Genomic DNA, 21,136 nt, shown 5'->3' with positions numbered 1-21,136 from the left:
GTATAGTTTCTCACTATGGACGTAGGTGAACCAAAGAACTGAGTCAATTATCTGGATAATTCAAACAACAGATATTAACTGGGAATCTGATATGTACAGAAAAATTGGGGCAAAAGTAAAGTTTAAGGGTATAAATCAGCTGGATACTACCTCATTCTTTGACTTTACAAGTAGAGAAAGCTTTAATGAATACAATTTCCAAAAGAGAAGAGAAATTGTGTGACTTAAAGGGGTAGAGTATGGGAATTAAATGTGTGCTTCAGCATAAGATGAATATCAGCTTATTTTTTCACTTAGAAATATTACCAGGAAATCTCATCCTTGAACCAGCGCTATGTTTATAGGTTTTATTTTCCACTCTTCAGAAGCTCAGTCCAATAAGCAATATAATACTCTAAGAAATGATCGGATTGAGGAAGAATCAGAAGTTGGAATATGGAACTAAAATATGTTTACATACAAGGCCCTGCAGGATCAGCCATTTTTCTTCAGGTTGCAAACGCAGAGTACTGTGAACCGTGGTACTTTCTATCTTCATCCTCTCCCTGCAAGCACCCTACACCCAGTATTTTCAGCCATGAGAAAGAAATGTCACATTCCGACTTTGCTTTCTTGATTCTGGAGCATATTCACAAAGAAAAAGATTAACTGCAACAGAAATACCTAGAAGAAAGTCTAGTACATTATTTTCCTAGAAATGGTTTCATCTGTGAAAATAGCATATTTTCCCATGCCATAGAACAACTAAAGGTTATCATCTGTACCAAACACAGAGAATTTTTATCAAGATAACATATATTCATTATAGAAAATTTGGAAAACGCATTTTAAAAATGGAAGGAAATCATCCATACTCCTGTTATTCAAAGAGAACTTACAGTTAGTGTTTTGGTATGTTTTCTACTAGTCTTTTTCATTAACTGCTTAGTACAGATATATAATTATATAGTATCTAAGCAATTGCACAAATGTATTTTAAATTGTCTAACAGCTTATAACAATAATATATATTTATTGAGGCTAACTTGAACAGAAAAGTAAAAAGAAGACAATTAAAATCACTCTAAATTTCATCACCATATTTTGGGGTATTTCCTTTGGACCTGTTTGCTTGGCATTTTTTTTTACCTAGCGTACTTAATTCTTAAAACATATGTAACATAGGAAAATTCATATACAATTCCAATTATTGCCTGATTTTTTTCAGTCTTTATCACTTTAACTGTCCCCAGACTCAGTTTTTTCAACACAATTATTATAGATACAAAGCATGTTTACCAAAGAATCTTAGCAATGGGAGTAAACATTCTGCTGTTCTCTGAAGCTTTCATTTTTAAGAGAGGAAGAGAAGTCTTGTTTAGTAACTCTTCAGTGCAATGTTCCAATAATGGTGTTTGCTAGCAAATGCCAGAACTGAATAGCATCAGTCACTATTTTAAATGGTCATCGTATGTCCCCAGAGCTTTCACCTGAACTGCGAAGAGAGGACCACTCTTGGTCTGAGAATGAAATAGAAGCCAAAGAGAAATCACCAAATGGTGCCTTCTGAGTTTTGGGTCCAAACCAAATAGATACTTAGTTTTGTTTATAATGTCTCTATTTTTGAGTTACAAATTTTGATTCATCACTCGTAGGCTTACATAAGCCTTCCAGTAAACTTTTCAAGAAAGCAGTGCTATTATAAATCTCTGCATGGATGAGAATGTCTTTCTGTTTTTTTAGCATGCAAAAGATAATATGAGTGTGCACACAGTTTGGGACCACAATTTTCCCCCTATAAACAGTAGATACTGCTTTGTTTTACTTTAGAATTTAGGAAAATAAGTCTTGGGAAAGCCTGGATGTTTACTTATTTTGTCTTCTTTTTGTTCGAATATTTGTAGGATTGTGCTTGATCTTTATCACTTCAAAGTTGTGCCAAAATCCATCAAGATAGTGTCTATGCTCAGTAATGTTTTCTTAGAATCCGGCCATCATTTTAAAGACAGAGGTAGTTTTTTTATTCACAGAATTTTGTTTAAATTTTGTCCTTGATTATTGTATATTTTTCAAATGTTCTGCTTTCTCCCTCAAGTATGCTTATAAATCATAGATAATCTCTCAATTCTCTGACTTCCTACATTTCTTTTTTCCTATCATTTTTATGTTTCCACATACTGGGGAAGCTTCTCTATTTTGTTATCTATATCACTGACCTAATTTTTCTGCAATTTAAAAAAATCCTTTTGCATTTTTAGTTTTCTCACTGTCTTTCCTCACTATCTTTTTATCATCTTATCCTAGTATCTTTCCATCTTACCCTATTCTCTCCTTATGGCTTGCTGCCTCTTTTCGTTAGAATCCTTGATGTTTCAAATTCTACTGAAGATGTTAAATGGTTTCTTATTTGTCTCACCGACATTGCGAAAGTTCTGCACTTCGGAACATTGTTCCCTTATCTGAAATGGGTGTTTTTAAAGGTCATGCATGCATTGTTGCATACTTTGTTGTGTTTACTCATCTCAAAAGGTGGAAATGTAACCAACACTTATGCATGTTGCCTTTTACCCTCTGCTTCAGTTTGAGTCAAATCCTTGTCTTGGAGCTATACTCAGAAGACTGATAATCATAGCTCTTATATTAAATCTTACCTAGCATATTTAGTATCTTATGGCCCTACCATCCTGATATTGAATTTTCCCCCACCATATTCCTTAACCCACTACACTCTAAAAGATGAAATACAGAAATAAAACATTAGAATTCCAAGAATTGATTTCTAACAGATTTTTTTTGCCAGTCTCCAGCCCTCCTATATTTCACATCTGGGACGGCAGTTTCTATTGTGATGTGTGCCATTATCAGAGCATCCTTTCTGCCTTCCACCCTCAAGCTCTCAGTTCTCTTATGAAAACTGCTATCTCCAAATTATTACAGGGCAAAAAGAAGTCCTAATCTATAGTTAGAGGGGGAGAGGACTGGTGAGAAAGGAAAGAGGGAAAATCACACTACTCAATAGCATTAGCTTTGTAGAAAAGAGAGTGCTGCTGGGGGAGTGGGGCAGGGCGAGGCTCCTGGGTGGCTCAGCTGGTTGAGTGTCCGGCTCTGATCTCAGCTCAGGTCTTGATCTCAGGGTCAATGAGTTCAAGCCCTGCATTGGGCTCCACGCTGGGCATGGAGTCTACAAAAAAGAGAAGAAGAAGAAAGAGGGCTACCTAGTGTTTTAGGTTGACGTAGACCTTGAAACTGATTTTGAAATTGGACAGTTGAAGAAAGATAAGGATGTTTCTATCTGTTTCTAGAAAGTCAAGCTCTCTGATTCAATAGCCCCATAGCACGGGTGGTCCCAGCCCTGGTTTTTTCCAATTAAATTTAATCTGTCTCAAAGGAAATTATTCTTAATTCTTTGACACCATGTCGATCGTCAGTTTCTGTTTATTTCAAGAATTCTGGTCTATTTTCTTTGTAGTCAAACATAGTGACAGGTTTCAAGAGGTGGTTAGGTGGGGCGCCTGGGTGGCTCATTCGTTGGGCATCTGCCTTCAGCTTGGGTCGTGGTCCCAGGGTCCTGGGGTCGAGCCCCGCATCGGACTACCTGCTCCACGGGAAGCCTCCTTCTCCCTCTCCCACTCCCCCTGCTTGTGTTCCCTCTCTCGCTGTGTCTCTCTCTGTCAAATAAATGGATGAAGTCTTTAATAAAAAAAAAAAAAAAGAGGTGGTTAGGTGTTGCCAAGCAGATCCCACTTTAAAAACCAAGAGTCAAGATTTGCATCACCTCTTTTTAGAGGACATCACATTGAAAGTTTGCATTCAAATTCTCCCCTGGAGTGTGACCTCTGCCTATAACTTCGTCTTTACATTTGCGTCTTTACCTGGAAATGGTAACAGGTCTGAGAGGAGGATATTTATTTTTAGTCCTGCCATTTGCAAGGCCCTTTGAACTTCTAAGAAGATGCTTAGAATCACAAAATGTAAATCAATCATTTATCATAATGACAGATTTCAAAGTCTTATTTTTCCATTTGGGGAATTTTTTTTTTCTATTATCTAAATTACACCTCGGTTCTTTATAAAAAGAGTTTTGGACTTTACACCATAGAAAAAAGAAGTTTCTATTGGCTTGAATCGCTGGTAAGGTAGTGTGCGAATGGCCTCCAGTTATACATTTGCAGAGGAAATATCATCCAGATGCTCAAGTCAGCCTTTTCTTGGCAGACAACTAAGAACCACACAAAAACAGAGTCTAAAATCTTTAACAAAGGAATTCCACATTCTCTTACCTTTGGAATGGACATTAATTAAAAGAAACAGTCGTATCCCCTGTGATCAGAGTTTAACTAGTATTAATCAGAGTTCACCACACAATTAACACTTTGAACTGATTAGCAAATGGAAATCATAGCAAGAAACTTTGAGGTTAGATTAGCGAGTGGACGTATTCTCTTACCCAACTCACTGTACCTCGTCTTTTAAAAGAAAAGAAAAATTAAGCACTCCAGTCATAACGAACTGGGCAGATTTTGTTTTTGGTGAGGTGTTTGCCGTTACATATTGCACATAATGTATGGCACTGTTAGGAGGAAAAAATTGGAGTCAAAGTGGCTGGAAAGTTAGGTCTGCTCTGTAGCACTGTGAGATTGTTGACATCTGCCGAGGTTGGAGCGCTCAGTAAGCAGGAAATGGGGTGTCACTCTGAGTGGTAGTTTACCATTATCCTGGCATCCTAATGAAGTGTCTGCAGTGCACAGAGCTTCTGGATGGCATCTTAACGCACGGCTAAGCAAAAGCACTTCTCTCCCTGTCACTGTCATCCATCTGCCTGCACCCTACTGTAGCCAATGGGATGGAACCATGCTACAATGTGCTATAAGCCATTTAGAGTTGCACATTGCATAATCAGTCCCATCAAATATGTAAAAAATGGCTATTATTGGTGATTTTCCTCAAACTCTGGCACCTGGAGTTTGATACATTAAAGTTAAACTTTCCGAGTGCTGTTTATGCTATTAATTCCACTTTCCCTTTACTATCTAAATGGGAATGAGTTGCATCCTCATTGTCTTAAGTCCTGTTAATGGGTTGAAAGAGTTGTATGAATATTCATTAAAAACTCCACTGTACATCACACTTGGTGAATTCATCAATTTACAATATAATGGAATGGTCATTTTCTTTGAGATAACCATTTTTAAGAAAAGGACAAAGAATAAATCAAGTCAAATCAGATATTGGTTGTTTTCATCTTAGAGCACATTATTTAGTTTGCAGTGATTGTTTGAGGTCTTTCAATAGATTTCTTTAAAGACACAGTGCATTTCATCAAGTACGTTTACATTTTTAAGCTAGTTTTGTCAAAACCAATGATGAATTTGGTGCTTTAACATCCCCTCTGATGAAATTCAAATGCAGCAGAAAGGGGAGTGTCTGTTATCAGGTGGCATAAGTAGAGTAAGGTGTGTGTAATCCTCCAGAATCTTCTAGATAGACCCTGTATGGTCCTCCAGACATGGCTGCAAAGCAGCTGGGCTCTCATGGCAAGAACGGAAGTGGTAGGTTGGCCACACAAAGTTGAGAAGGAGCTTTCTGTAATAGGCAGGGGCAACAGGAATCTGCCAGATTCGGGGTGGGGGAGTGGGGTTAGATAAACAAGAGGGCATAACATAGTTCGGTTGCATCAGGAATTTTTTTTTCACAGACATTAAAACTATGGTAAACATAACAGCGGGGAGGCTTGCTCTGCAGCACAGTGGGAAGCTTAAAGCGTCTGCCCGCGCTGTGCCTGGCTCGAACCACTGCTAGAAGTCTCCGACTTTCATTAGCACTCAACGATTCACCCAGTTCCCCGGAAAAGGAGAAAAATCCAAGCGGCAAAACCCCTGGCTAATTATTGTAAACGCTCTCAGGTTACAGTATTTTGGGGGCAATAATGACAGGAAAATGTTAAACTAGAACAAAAGAGTCATTCTGAAATAGAAGAATAAAAAGCTGGTTTGTTGTTTGTTTGTTTGTTTGAAATCAGTGTAGCCCTTTATCTGATTGGTAAGGTGGTGTGTTGGAATATTGGATCACCCCTTTACAATGACATTTTAGATGACTGAACCAAAGTGCGTGCAACTCATTTTGAGCAGTAAAAGTACAGGTTAATCTCACGAATGACCTTCTCCAACCACCCCCTCCCGCAAGCTGCACCCAAATTTATGCAAGCATGTCTCACAGGTCCCTGAAACTGAAACTGTTTCCTTTGGGAGAAATGTGTAATAATACAAAAACTAATGTGTGACCAAATGTAACCAGGGCGGCAAACTAATGTACATCCCTGCAAAATCCTGTACATCAGCTTAAAGTGTTTATCCCATCCCTTCAGGAGCAGAGTTAGTCGAGAAGAAAAAAATATTGTTTGTATCAAAGGGACAGTGGTCTGCTATTGATACCCATAAACATGTAAAATGGTAATTTTTTTTAATGGAATGATAGGTGTTTATTTTTGCTAAATCCAGCCTTGGGAATCTGGTTTCTTCATTCATGCCCCCCCAGCTGCTGTCAGCATTACAACACATCGGCTTTCCTTCATGTGCGAATATTTCTCCAGAACTCATTTGCAAAAGAGTCTAAGCAATATTAAAACACCACATCCAAACCTCTTTTAAACACACAAAGAAATGGGAAAACACATCAGAACTAGACCATTGAGAAAATCCTCCTTTCAAATTTACTGTTTGCTTCACATGCTGGTATAAAATATCCCACAAAGTCCCGTTTGTGATCCATTTGAAACAATCTTGATTTGCTTAAATTGTCACATTCTTCTTGCACATTTCTTCCTAAATGCAAAAATGGCAAGGAATTCTTCTCCCTCTTCATTATAAAAGTGCGGAATTTCTGGCTTGTTTATTCCTAATGGAACACTTGAGAAAGAAGAAAATATATAAATATCTCTTTCAGAAGATTAGTTGTCTCAATCTTTTTAAAAGAGAGGATTTGCTCATTTCTTCCCCATGGTAAACAACTTGGGCTTTTCGTTGTAATTTTCCATTGTCAAATTAATGCATTTCACTTTACTGACTTGGTCCCATGGTTCTAAAACATTGTACCTTTTAATATCCTTATTTCTTCTGTATAATATATTAACGTGCATCATTAAGACACAGACAAGGATAGAACCTAAGATCCTTTTTACACAAATTTGTTGCAGGAAACTTCTACTCCATTGTAACTTACTAAAACAAAGTCTGAAAAAACTCACCATCCAACAAAATAAAAGTATATTTTACTCCCCATGAGACCACATTTCCAAGCTAAGGATTTCAAGCAAGAAATGGCATAAGTGTTTTGAGTATTTCAAATCAAGCACCAGAAATTTTGTCAGATCTACGGTAAATATTCTATTGACAAGGTCAGGAACAGAGCAAAATCTGGCCACCAAGACAGAAAAGAGAATAAGCATTTAAAACAACAAAAACAACAACAAAAGTAGACACTTTATCAACTTCAATTTCTAAAAGTACTGTGTAGTCCCTTTACTGAATGTGGAGCAGAGTCTCCTAACTATAATGAAAGTATGTCCATATGTTCACCTACCATATATATAGTTCTTCAAAAATTATATTAAGGATATTAATGAAAAAATGGCTAATATTTTCAAGAAACTATAAAGAAAGAGAGAGAGATGGAGAGCAAAGCAAGCTGTGGCAAAAAACCTGGGCTCAGCAGCTTTCTGGGGGAAATGGTGAAATGTGACTATGTGATTTATAATGAGAAAAGGTATCTACAACATACAATTTTCTACCTAGCTGCAAATAATAATTCATAGTGATGTCCCTTCCAGATAAAAGACCTTTGCTATGTAGGACCCATGTGGTAAAATGATCATGATAAATGTCAGACCAGTGCAGGTAACGGCTTTACAAACCATTAAGATTAGCTGGCTCTTTTTTCCGATGATAACAGTAACCATGCTGTGACTCTATGTGGTAATAATATCTCAGTCCTGATAAATGCCAGAGCCAAGCAGAGGTGTTTATCATTCCCAGTTCAGAAATGCTGACTAAAGTTACCATATGTTGCCTGTTTTCTTCTTCTACAATAGTCTCACAATTAAAAAAAAAAAAAAGCTGAATCATAAAATTATTTTATTCCCCATTTCTTAAAGGATTTTCGTGCTTGTGCTATTAACTCTCCCCTGTTCTCAGTGTCACTGTGTGGTCATGTCAAATGGACTGGCTGGAAAAAACAGTTCACCATACTAACCACTATCTCCTCTTCAGAGGTCTTCTGCTCAAAATGAATAGTTATGGATATGCTTTTAAATATATATATATATATTTTTTAACCTAAAAGACAGGGGAAAGTATTTCTTAGTTCATATGTTACTTAACTGTGTGACAGATCCTAGTTGTTTTTAAGTGAGATTTTTAAAATCCCCTATAAATTTAATTTATCTACCAATGGAAGGAGGTAGACACATATTAAAAACTTCAAATCTAGAAAAGTATTTGTAGGATTTCTACCCTCATGAAAATATACAAAGATAATGCTTCATATAAATAGCTACTTGAATACTTGAAAAGGATTACTGGTTTATGATTAGGAAGATGTCAAATGACTCAAAAAGGTAATTCCTGTTTTTTTTTTTTTTAAAGCTTGTAAAGGCAGATATGCTTGAATAAGTATAGTTTAAAGAAAATTCTCACAGGAGAACTGATTTCAAAGAAATAAACTAGTGAGCTTTATTTTCTCAGCACAGACTAACACCTGAGGATGAATTAGTATCCTTTGTAAGTTACAGAAATATACTTGGCCACCATGACACCTCCAAAATTACTTTGGAAACAAGAAATTCTAGGAAGGACGATACAATCATGCTTTTCCCGTAAAGATTACTACTAGGGTGTCAGCCATTGCTTTAGTCTTCAATTCAGACAAAGAGGGGCAATGCTAAAATTGAGGAAGAGGGGTTTAAGAGACATTATTGGGTTGGTGAATTTTAGGAAATACTTCATCCCAAAACTGGCTGCACCAAAGCAATCATGCCCTTTTTAAAAAGTTACTATTCAAGGCGCCTGGGTGGTTCAGTCGTTAAGTGTCTGCCTTGGGCTCAGGTCATGATCCCAGGGTCCTAGGATCGAGGGAGGACTGCATCGGGCTGTCTGCCCAGCAGGAAGCCTGCTTCTCCCTCTCCCACTCCCCCTGCTTGTGTTCCCTCTCTCGCTGTCTCTCTCTCTGTCAAATAAATAAATAAAATCTTAAAAAAAAGTTACTATTAAAACTTGAATACTTTTCCCAAAATATTCCTCCCTCAATGGGAGGTCAGTGCCTTTGAAGTCCCTAGACTAACATGGATACAGTCACATGAAAAAGAAAAGGGGGTTTTTATTTTATTACTTTCCTGAAAGTATTGGGGGAATGTTAAGAATATATAAAGAAGTTAAGAATAATAATTCTAAGGCCTTCAGAAAATGATTAAATAAAATTGTACAGTTGTTGATTTAGTATTAAGTACATTTCTCAGTTATTGTGAATCTTTTTGGTTTAATGAGCTAACACGTCAGAAGCATTTTGAGTTTAACAATCAACTTAGAGGATCCCTTCAGTCGGAAGAAGCATATAAACTTCACTGATACCTGTATTATGATATGACTTAAATTTAAATATCTCTAATGACATATTTTGTGTTGTATCTGCCCCCTTGGATTGTCAAATGACAGAAGACAAGGATCAACGTTGTATCTGCCACAAGTTGCAAATAGCTCTTAGGTAATATTTTGTCTTCAACCATGTATACATGTATGTGTTCAAAACTCTAAAAAATTATTTAAGAACGAGTTTTATTCTTTTAATTTTATAATTAATTTCTTTAATTTTCTAATTGTTCATTGCCAGAGAGTAGGAGTAGAGGTGGAAAGAAATCGAGGTTGCACTTAACAAGATTAGGCTTGTTCCCAACAGCATGCTCTGAATGGCCCGCCTCCTCTTGTGCAAGGATCAGAAATGGCCTCCGGAAATGACGCTAGCCATTATGCTGAAGATTTCTGCCCCGGCTAGGGAATCCATGGACTTACGGCAATCAGTTGGCCATAGTATTTTCATTACTGACATTTATTAGCTATGGAGAGTTATTTCATCTTTACAATTCTTCGTAAAAGCCTTCTTTATTCAAAAATCAGACAAAATATTAACATCTCCTAGAAGGAGAAACTGAGAATACAAGGGTGCCAGTGAGGTGATTCATTCTAATTTTCAGGGGATTCACACTAGAGAAAGAAAGAGGGCTTACCTAAGTCAAGTAGATTCAGTTCCTACCCTATCTTTCCTGCCCTGCAAGTTACATACCTCTGTTCTCATTTTGACCTGTTCTGACGTAGACTATCAACACCTAAAGTCAAATTTACCAGGAATCTGCAGGCATTGAGAATAATGCCTTTCTTTTAATTAAATATAAAATAAGGCTTTTCTGATTTAGAGGGGAATGAGGAATGGGGTGGGGTGGAATCTTGAAAAATTGTGAATTGCCAACCACAATTAACCTAAAGGCCATGGTTATTCCCAGTTTATGATACAGGGACCCTTCTATTTATGACACTATACCTACTTATGAATTATGATCAAACACTCTTTGATAATGGACTGTATTCTATGTATTTACAAAGCTATCACAGATTGTGGGCTGTTCCTGTTTATAGGAAAGGGTACTGAAGATTAAAATTTATGGCTTCATAGGATTTTGGAAACAGCCTTGAACTATGAGTAATCATGTGCCAGGGTTGATAGGATGATTCAAAAGAAAAATTTTAATGGCAAGAGGACTTGCATTTAATGAACACTCACTATCTGTGCATTGATGTGCTCTGAAACATTTATTCTACAAACAGTCTTATGAGGTATAAGTTTTTGGGGTTTTTAAGGCATGGGAAGCATCAAGAGTTCAAGCAACATATCATATGTTGCCCAAATCATATAGCAGAATAAGAATTCTCACCAAGTTCTTTCAGACTCCTTCATGATATATGACTTCTCTTATTTTATAACATGAGTTTGAAGTATATGTCTATTTGCATTTATTTATGAATCCTGAATTTGCCCCCAGTTGTTTCTCCCTAAAGTAAATGTAAGTTATTTAAAGAAATGTATCAGGTAATTGTCATGACTTGGATGATTCCTCAACATCGAACTCAAGTTTTATAATTAAAGGCATATCCTCAAAGACTCATACTCAGTTGTAGGGTACAATAACAAATAGGGTGTTATCTGAAGATACTCATTCCTCCTATAAGCCAGGGCAGTCTCTACCTAAATTCTGAAATGGTCATGATACAAAAAAGTATAAATCGAATAGAAACTCAATTGTTTTCTTCCAAATATGGCCCTAAAGTATAAGTGACTACCATTTTTTCATACAGGATGCATTATACATCCCAGAATAACGTTCAGAAGCAGAACAGCTGTGATATTGCTGACCTTTTTAAAACAAAGGGGTACAGTTGTCCTTTAAGAATTACAGATAAATAGAATGAATAGTACTACCAATATATTGGCTGTTGCAAGAATTTGGTCTTTTCTTCCTCTGGGTGAACCTACATAACAAAGAAGAATTAATTTTGGAATATGACTTAACATGTGGCTATAAATAAGAATAATAAATGCATGGGTGATAAAGCCAGAAAAGTGTCCGGGGGTCACCAGGTCCAGAGTGCACTGTACTGCACAGAACTCTTTCCATCGTTATATAACTTTATCTTATCTCTTTGCAGAAAAGGCATTTGGTTGTAAATGTCCTTGTTTTAGTAGCAACATTTCATGCAGACAAATGTAAATGTAACTATTGTAAACTGTATTTTTAAAAAATGTGTCCTCAAAACCATGAATCAAGGCAAAACTATAAAGCCATATCCTTATCATAACATTAAAGGCTATTTCACATCATATAAGAGCTGTTGCTTCTCTAAGTAGCCTGGAGTTGTTTTTGAAGAAGCTCATTTACACGGAGTTTGGTGTAGTTTGAGAATATGGGGCCAAGTAGGTGTGAGATAGGCATTAGGATGATCATTTACTATTTAAATAATATACATGTCCATTATATGTATTTTTACATAGACGTTCTTTGCCACCCAATAGTGGCAAAAACGAAGCACTATGGAAAGATTCTGTATGCAGTTAGAGCTGAAGTTATGTTCACAGCTTAGAGACTGGTAAGGAGGTTGGGATATGGGTAGAGAACTAAAACAAAGGTATTGAAAAGCATAGGGTAAATACAAAAATAGGTCATAAGGGAATGAGGTTAGGAGCAGAAGTGAGAGAAAGGGAGAAGAATTGTGGAGTTTCTTATTACTGGAAAGATTTTGTGTAAGTCTCACAATTTACCCAAGAGATTCTCTAATTCTCCGTGTAGAAAAAGTTCTCCCTCTCCCTTCGGTCATAATGTAAGAAAGTCAGAGATATCTCAGTGTCTTCTCAAAACTCTCAATACTTCACAATAATGAGAAACCATATGCTGACTGAGAAATATTAATAGAAAATGCTGTCTTTCAGATGCTCACTGAATCAATTGAAGACAGTTGACACATCTTTAGTAAAGCAGTATATGAATCTTAGCTCATTAACTAGTCCTTTATTATGTATGCGGATTCCAATTCCTTATATGACACATCAATAAACCAGATCTGAAAAGGTGTCATTTCAATTTTAATGTATCCAATTGTATTTTTAGATGTTCCTCCACTTAGAAGTGTTTGTGTTATTTCCTGATTTTACAGGCTATGGAAGAAGGGGCATGGTATTGATTTGAAAGGGTAACCACTGCTCTCCTATAACCTTTTCAAGATTATTCAGAACAAGATTTTTTTTTCTGATTATGTTGTAAGGAAAGTAAATTTCTCTTCCTTAATAATCTTTCAGCTTTCTCTGAACCATTGTTCAATTGCCCCTTTAGTACTGAAATATAACTTAGCCACAAACTTGTGTGTACCACTATTCAACTGTGCGATTTCTCAAGTATGTGTGAAACTAGAGAAAGAGAGGAAAAAATATTCTTATAAAAGAGCCTTCATGTAGAATATTCCTTATAAGCAGATATGGGAACCACCACATACTTTTATAAGGATTCTTAAATGTAACTGAACTGCTTACCAATCACAACATCAGTCTCTGGTGATCACAAAGTATCTAGTGTATTGTGAAATATCAGGCTACCATAACAATTGGATTGTCACCCACGGGCACCAGCTCAGTTCCACTTTTGGCAATGACATTTGGAAGGGTCACTGCAACCAGACAGAATGCTCATTGCTGAAAATAAAAGGTGAACCAGACCCAGCATGGGCCTCAAAAAAGGTGAGGGTGAGAGAGGGGTGAATATTTATAGAGTACTTACTTTTTACTGGTCATTGTGCTAGGTACATTACATACTATCTTGTTTAATCCATAAAACTGGCCTTTGAGATATTATTCAAAGAAAATGAGAATCTTGTCCAAGACCACACAGCTAATAAAAAGCTGTTACAGAATTCAAACCAAGGTCTATGTATTCCAATCCATGTTCATGTCTTTCATTTGTTCGCTAATTCTTTCTTCATACACTTAACCCGCTATATGACAGGATAAAAGCTGTCTAGCTTTATAGGAAAACTCCCAGCTAAATGGGAGAACTTGACAGGCATTCAAGCCATAGAAATACCATGCAGAATGTTGTATAAATAGAATGTCCTAAGTGCAATGCAACACGGAAGAGAGCAAAGGGACTCTGTCTAGGGAAGTTCATAGTTCTTTTACCTAATGGTTAAACAAACTTATTAAAGTTTTAATTCCTGCTCAAGCACCATGGAAGTGACCTTGTGAATTCAAATATTTCCAGTTAAGCAACCTCTAACGTTTCTTAAGCCGGAGTCATATGTTCCCTAAAACTGAGGTTTGCTGGATGTAGTCATTTAGACCACTCTCCACTTACCATTTCTCAAACTTAATTTATGGCTGCTACCTCTGAAATTCCGTGTCAACTGATCCCTTTTTTGGAAGCTCTGACATTGATCTGACCATTACAATGGCGAGAGATTTCAGTGAAATTAGAAAGGTTTCCTCTCCTTTCCCAACATCATCTTGATTGCTTGAACCAAGGGGTTTACCAGCTCCTCAGGTAAATTATAGCACTAGCATCAGGCCAAACTAGGCAGAATGTATCCACCTTGTAAATACATAAATGTGCGTATATGTATTTGTATATGGATTTGCATTAGATATATATGTTTATATACCTATATACTTAATATGTAATAATTGGTGTGTTGTATTAGCTTCAGATGACTAGATACAAAGTATCCGAGTATCCCTGAGAGCTTTGCACTGGACATCCTATACCAATTTCACTCTCATCTTTATTGAGTTGTTTTACTTACTTTTCTGAGTTTGTTATATCCCATAGTATCCAACTGGTCCTATGAAGCATCACATTGTCTTACCATCATTAAGCTATAAAGGGGCTTTCTTCCCTTTTGACAGAAAGATTTTATCTGCTGTTTGCTATGATATTGCAACTGGCTTTCCTTTTTCTTTCTCTTTCTTTTTTTTTTAATTTCTCTCTCTCTCTTTCTCCACCCCCTTTGTCTCTTTCATTTACAGTTGTCCAATCCATATTATGTTGGAACTCTTCTAAGAATAACTACAATTTTGAAAGCTCTAACTGTGGGAGGCATTATTTATAGGCCTTTGTGGTTTAGGGAGGAAGAAGAAAAGTTTCCAAGGCAGAGTTCTACTAGGAAGATTGCCCCCCACTCCTTAGCCAAATACCATCTTTTGCAGGATATTTTCCTATAATTCCTTGTTAAAAGTTTCTTTTGCAACAGTGTATTTAAAACCTGCCGGTTTCTGAACTAACTTTTTCTTGCCCCACTATGTAAAGTTTATATACCTAATAACAGGTGACAATGAATTGGGCTTTTGGGAGCACATTGCATTAGGAATTAGGCTTTAGTATCAGAGACTCATCTTCAAAGGCTTCGGTACACTCTGGCTGATTTTCTTATGGCAAAGAAACTCAGAGACAGAGAGCACAGGACTGGTCAGACTGCCCCACAGATTCAGAGAAGCTCTTTTCAGCTGTGTGTTCACTCCACATCCAGATGGATGGCACACCATTCCATCTACATTCTAGGGAACAGAAAGGTGAAAAGGCTAAAAAGCTAAATTAGCTCCCTGCACATGGCCTCACCAGAAGTTCCATCTATCACTTTGACCAAAGGCTCATTGGCCAGACGTGGTCACATGGTCGCTCCGCCCACCAGGGAGGCTGGGAAATGACCTCTTTTAGCCAAGTACATTGCCATCCCCTCAACAATGTATTGTCTTGCTAAGGAAGAAGAGAGTGAATATTGGGTGGGTGTGTACCTTACATATTACCCGCATACATTGTCTTTTCCAACAGTGACCTCTTAAAGATCACCACGAGCTCTGTGCTAGAGGTCAGAGATAGAATATAGAAAGGAAAGGTACCTAAGTCAATGTGTATAAAGTGTTTAAGTTCAATAAATAATTACAGTTCTAAGTCCTGGTTAAAATTATGGTGAGAAGAATTCTCTAGGTGCTAAGTAGATCAATTCTTATTATGCCATCCATGCCCATAAAGGAAAAAAGAAACGAAATGAGGGAAAGCAATCTATGTGGTATGTAGTTTTAAACAACTTATTTTTTTTTAATGTGTATGACTAGGTATTACTCTTCCAATTTTTACTTTTTGCACTTTTTTTATTTTATAGCAAAAACAAAATGTGTTAGGGAGAAAAGATAGCATGAAGTAATAAAAAAGATTATTTCCCCTTCCACAAAATCAAGTGAACAATAGAATATTGGTCATTGAATCACACTGTGTGTCTTCATCTGTCCGTTGCTTTTGCTACTAAAACAAATTATCACAAACTCAGTGGCTTCAGACAACATGAATATTTTATCTTACATTCCTGGAGGTCAGAAGTCTGAAATCATCTTCACTGGCAGAAACTGAGGTGTTGGTAGCCCTGTGCTCCTTCTGGGGTCTCTCTTTCCTTGCCTCTTCCAGTTATTAGAAGCTGTCTTCACTTCTTAACCCATGGCCCTTCATCACATAGCCATTTATCCTCCTGTTTCCATTGCCACAGTCATCTTTTCTCTCTGACTCTGATACTCCTGCTTTTCTCTTAACCACCTTTGTGATTATACTGGCCCCACTCAGATAATCCAGAATAATCACCCCATCTCAGACTTCCTAATTGAATCACATCAGCAAAGTCCCTATTCACAGGTTTCAGAGATTAGGGTATGGACATCTTTGGAAAGTCATTTTGAACCTTACCACATCTTATAAAAGAGTAAAGCATTTATAAAACTGATTCAGTACCTGATCTTAACAAGATGATGTCAAAGCCACACTGTTGCAGGTTTCATATTACTATAATTCACATCAGAGTCCAAATAAAGAAACTTCATGGTAATGATGTTGAATATACTTATTCTCTTTGGCTGCTGATTAGGACTTTAAGTTACTAAGTCTTTGTCCAAAATTCTCCTAAGAATATTCCCTCATGCAATTATGAAATCTCCTTCTTTTCTAACTTTTTTTTTTCCAGAAAAGCAAGACTACAACACAAGAATTGAAACTATAAAGTCTCTTGTACAAAAACTCCCTCCACCAAATCGTGACACCATGAAAATCCTGTTTGGACATCTAACTAAGTAAGTTGTAAGGGTTTCTCGTTGTGTCATCATATTCTCATTTCTTACATAAGCAAGTATTTAATTTCAAATCTCTAAGACAAGATTTTCCAAATGCATCTATCTCAAATTTTCCCCTTAGCCAGTCTAAGTGTTCCTACAGAAGCTGGAGAACATACTAGAGGTAGGAAGGAGAGCCTACAAAAAGAACTTCTAAAATAAGTTATTTTTTCTGGTCTTTTCAACAAGTAGGTATTTGCTGATTCATTGTCATAACCTTACCCAGAGCCCTAGGATAGACCACCTTTATTTCATTATCTAGTATAAGGGAGGAACATGAAATAATTCAGATGTGAGTGCAAAACATAGCTTCATCATGTACAAAGTGCTAGGACCACAAATAAGTTACTTACACTGTCTGAAATTCACTTTGCTCGTTTGTAAAACGTTGATTCAGATTGATAAGGTGCTATCCATGTAAAAAGCTGAGAAGAGAATGAAGGCAGAAAAAAACAAGTGTAAAGGCCCAGAGGTCCACAAAACTTGATGTATTTGAAAAACAGAAAGCAGGCCAGGATGGCTAAACTTAACGAACTAGGGGTGGTGGGGTTTGGAGTTAAGGTCATAGCCGTTAGGCTGACTGCTGTCAGATCACACAGGTTCTTGTGGGCCTCACCTAGAGCTTAGGATTGTATTCTAAGTATAATTCAAACCATAAAGAGTGCTAAATTGAAGGAGTATAGAAGATCACTCTGGCTGCCATGTGAAGAATGGATTGCAAAATAGAAGCAGGGAGACCTACCTGTAAGGTGGAAACCATAGTGGTCCAGATGAGAGGTAATGATAGCTTATGTGGAGTCCTTAAAGAGATAAATTGGTGATGGGTCAGGTTGGATCTGCTGCTGGTCAAAATGCAGTTGGAAAAGGAAAGGAGAAATCAAGTCTGCCCCTTAGGGTTTGGGCTTAGGCAAGTGAAAAAATGGTAGTACGACACAGATGGGTTGAATAGGAAGAGCAGACTGGAAAGTTCCATTTTGGATGTGTTAGGTTTGGAATGACTGTTACTCATTTGCTCTCTGTTAACGCCTTCTTCAGATAAGTCAGAGTGCAATACAAGTGATGAGGTTTTAGCTTTCACCATATACCTATAATAATGTTGAATCCTGATAGAGTGTCACATAGATTGGACAGTTTTGCTTTTGTGAGATTGAATCTCCTTAATCACCCATTCCTTGGGTTGAGTCATTCCTATAGATTATTGAACTAATCCATTACATGATTTTTCACTGTGAATTTAATACATGTAATTGCACACACAAAAAATTTAAGCATCAATGGTGCATGTAGATTAAAAAGTGAAATTTGCCTACTGATTACTCTTAGCCTTCTGAACAGAAGTAACAAACATTTTTGTGTATATGTGTATACACATATAAACATATGTGTATATGACTGTTATTATGTTAAAGTTTATCATACTGAACACATTGTTCTGCAGTATTTTGCAGCTCATGGACAGTCTTCCATTTCATTAAGACAGACTTATGTGATTCTCACTAATAATGACAAAGTCTTCCATAATATGGGTAGTCCATAATTGGCTTAATCAGTCACTGCATTAGGGAACATGCTTTAATCTAATCCATCATATTAGTTTCTTTCTTATTTTACCCAAGAGGAGAACCTGTGCCAAAGTTCAGACCATCCTTTATTGCTAGAATATCCCTTCTTATCACCTCCACATACTGGCTATAAGGGGAAACCCAGTGTGGCTTAGTGAAAGGATCTTGGTTGGCCTTTAAGGAAATAGAGAGCTCTAGAGTCAAATCCTTATTCTATACTTTACTCTTCTTATGATCTCAAAAACATAAAATTGGATTAAATAATATCAACCATACCTTGTGGTCATGAGAATTAAATGAGATAATGCATATAAAATGCCTGGCACAAGGTAAGCATTCCTCAAATGTAAATTCTTTTCCCTTAGGATCCAGACATATCATGAAAGGGGTTTCAAGTTACAAGTAAATACTGGAGTGCTTATGCCAGTAACTTTAACTGGACAAAGTCATAAAACAAATGGAAAAGTATACTCTTTAATGCTATGCAATACCTAGTCTTAGAGATCTTGAGAAATATCCATTACTCGGTCTCAATTATTCCTTTTTTTCCCCCAACTGAACGAACAGCTATGAAATGAAGAAACTTAGAGTCAGCTAAATCCTCCTTGGAAAAAAATAAAACACACAGATGAAAATCCATCCACTTAAAAACCTTGGAAGGGTGAGAATCTTCCACCTTTATGCCACACCATCCCATTATTATATCACCTTCACAGCATTCACATTATAAGATTTTTCATTATAAATGGAGAGAAAAGTGTTATTTACTAGTCACCAACCTTTCTTGACTGGTGTGACCATATTCCGCCCTGCACTGATTTATAAACTGGGTTTAATTATGCATAAGTGTGTGCACATGATTATATCTTGTTAATCATTTTTTTGCTAAGTTTTTAATAAACAGCCAATCGTGGCATGTCATGAAAGCCTGAGAAGACTAAATAAGAAGAAGATTGTTTAATAGGAATTTAAAAATATTCATGTTTGAAAGAATCATTAGAATGTTTTCCTTAGTCCTGATGCATTTGGTAGTTCTTCAGAAAATCTACCATCAACACTTGTGTGTAGTGTTTATTTCAAGTTGTTGCAAATATATATATTTTGAAGTTTGTTTAGTGAGGGTCAGGGAATGTAATGAAGTGCCAAAAATTCCACTTGACCTATGTACTCTGTAGCCGACAGAAGAGAACTCCATTTTTTTGCGCTGCACTGAATTAAACGTTCCCTTGAAAGCAGAGCTTTCTACCAACTACCAACTGAGAAAGCTTAATACAGTACAATTGGACTACCGGGTGGATGCCAGTCCTGTCTGCAAAAGCCAGAAGTTTTAAAGGGTTGTGATTACATTAAGCATAAGATTACACAATGGCTGAACCAGCTGAATAGTCTCAGAGTCCAGCGTCCTCATTCTTGATCAAACTCAAGGTCAAGTTCTATGCTTCTGCTGTGCTAAGATGAGACCAGAAATTCAGAATAAGCTATCATCTCAAAATGCCATCAACCAGAAACCTTTATTAATAGCCACTTTCACAAATTGACATTACAGTGATAAGTACTGTAAGGTCCTGTAGTACCTTCTGAATCATCACATAAATGGCAAGTTCTAGCTCTATAAAATATGTGTCAAGTGCATCTTCCTGCTTCTTTGGAAAGGCAGGGAGGCAAAGTGAAGATGAAGTTAATGAGGAAGGAGGACCTAGAAAGATAAGGTTTAGTTGCTGATGGGCCGTATTGTAGATTAAAAGCCAGGCAAAGAAGTTACATACGCAATAAAGAACCACTGAAACTTTATTTATGGGACACTTGTATGATGTGCCCAGTGTTTATGAAAGTAGTCCAACAACAGAGTGTAGTGTGAACAAGACAGAAGGGGAAAAGAACCCAGGAGGCCACATGGGAGTTGTGGTTGGATTAGATTGTTGAACATCAAGTGGAAAGACATGGCCTAAATCTTGAGAATTTTCAGAGGAAAATTCCACACAATTTTTATTTCTCTCATTTCTTTATCCCCATATCCCATCAGCCATGGAGTTAAGTCTCAGGTTTCAGTGCTAGGTGATTGTGAAAATAGTCCCTCTGACAACAACAACAACAACAATAATAATAATAATAATAATAAAGCAAAAGGAGATACTGTGTAGAAGGGTACACCCTTTTTCTCTATTTTGCAAATATAGAGGAAGAGGAAGATGAGGTTAATGAAAACTAATTAAATAGGATGAATCCCATTTTGTCAGATGTATATTGAATCAAGCCCTTTATATGCTGCCAGGTAGGATGTACCAGCCAGCATGATGGGAAAGCCATATATGTAATATGTCTCAAGAATAAAAGTAATGTCATCTTAAGTAATGAGGGAGGCAGTTTACACAGACAAAATCACTTATACAGTTGTATTTGCACTGGTAAAAACTTGGAAACAACCTAAGTGTCCAGTGATAGGGGAAGGTTATATAGAACATGATACATCATATCAGCTTAGTGAAATGTAGTTCATAGATAATTGTTTTTTTTCTTAATTTGGAGATAAGTTAAAGTCAGGGATACAATATCTTATGTACTCAAAAAGAGTATAACTGTAAGTATGTGGGAAATTTGTGCATCTAGAAAAGACTAAAACTTTTTGTTGAGATGTTCATATTTCTTCCTTATAGTCATTAAGTTATGAGTTTTTTCCCCCATGTGTTGCTTTTTCTCTCCTAATAATGGTATAGAAGGCAATCTTGAAGTTAAGAGAGCAGGTAAAGAGAGCAGGCTTTGGAGTTAGGCAGACCTGAATGTGAGTCTTGGCTCTGCCACTTATGGAAGGTGTAACTTTGAACAAATCACCTCTAAGCTTTCATTTTCTCATCTGCAAAATGGAA

The 21,136-nt window shown here is 36.8% G+C and overlaps 1 protein-coding gene across 1 annotated transcript in view; it reads left to right on the top strand.

Moving 5' to 3' along the window:
- ARHGAP15 (Rho GTPase activating protein 15) overlaps window positions 1-21,136 on the top strand; it is a 601,639-nt gene that overhangs the window by 520,955 nt on the left and 59,548 nt on the right. Inside the window, exon 13 of the mRNA XM_025856481.2 lies at window positions 16,566-16,671. Within this exon, the coding sequence (XP_025712266.1) occupies window positions 16,566-16,671 (106 nt within the window). The remainder of the gene's footprint in view (window positions 1-16,565; window positions 16,672-21,136) is intronic.

The sequence above is a fragment of the Callorhinus ursinus genome, unplaced genomic scaffold (genome assembly GCF_003265705.2).
Source record: "Callorhinus ursinus isolate GAN/ISIS: 27379988/994484 unplaced genomic scaffold, GSC_fseal_2.0 scaffold2, whole genome shotgun sequence".
Taxonomy (NCBI): Eukaryota; Metazoa; Chordata; class Mammalia; order Carnivora; family Otariidae; genus Callorhinus; species Callorhinus ursinus.
This window is presented reverse-complemented; position numbering and strand designations above follow the sequence as displayed.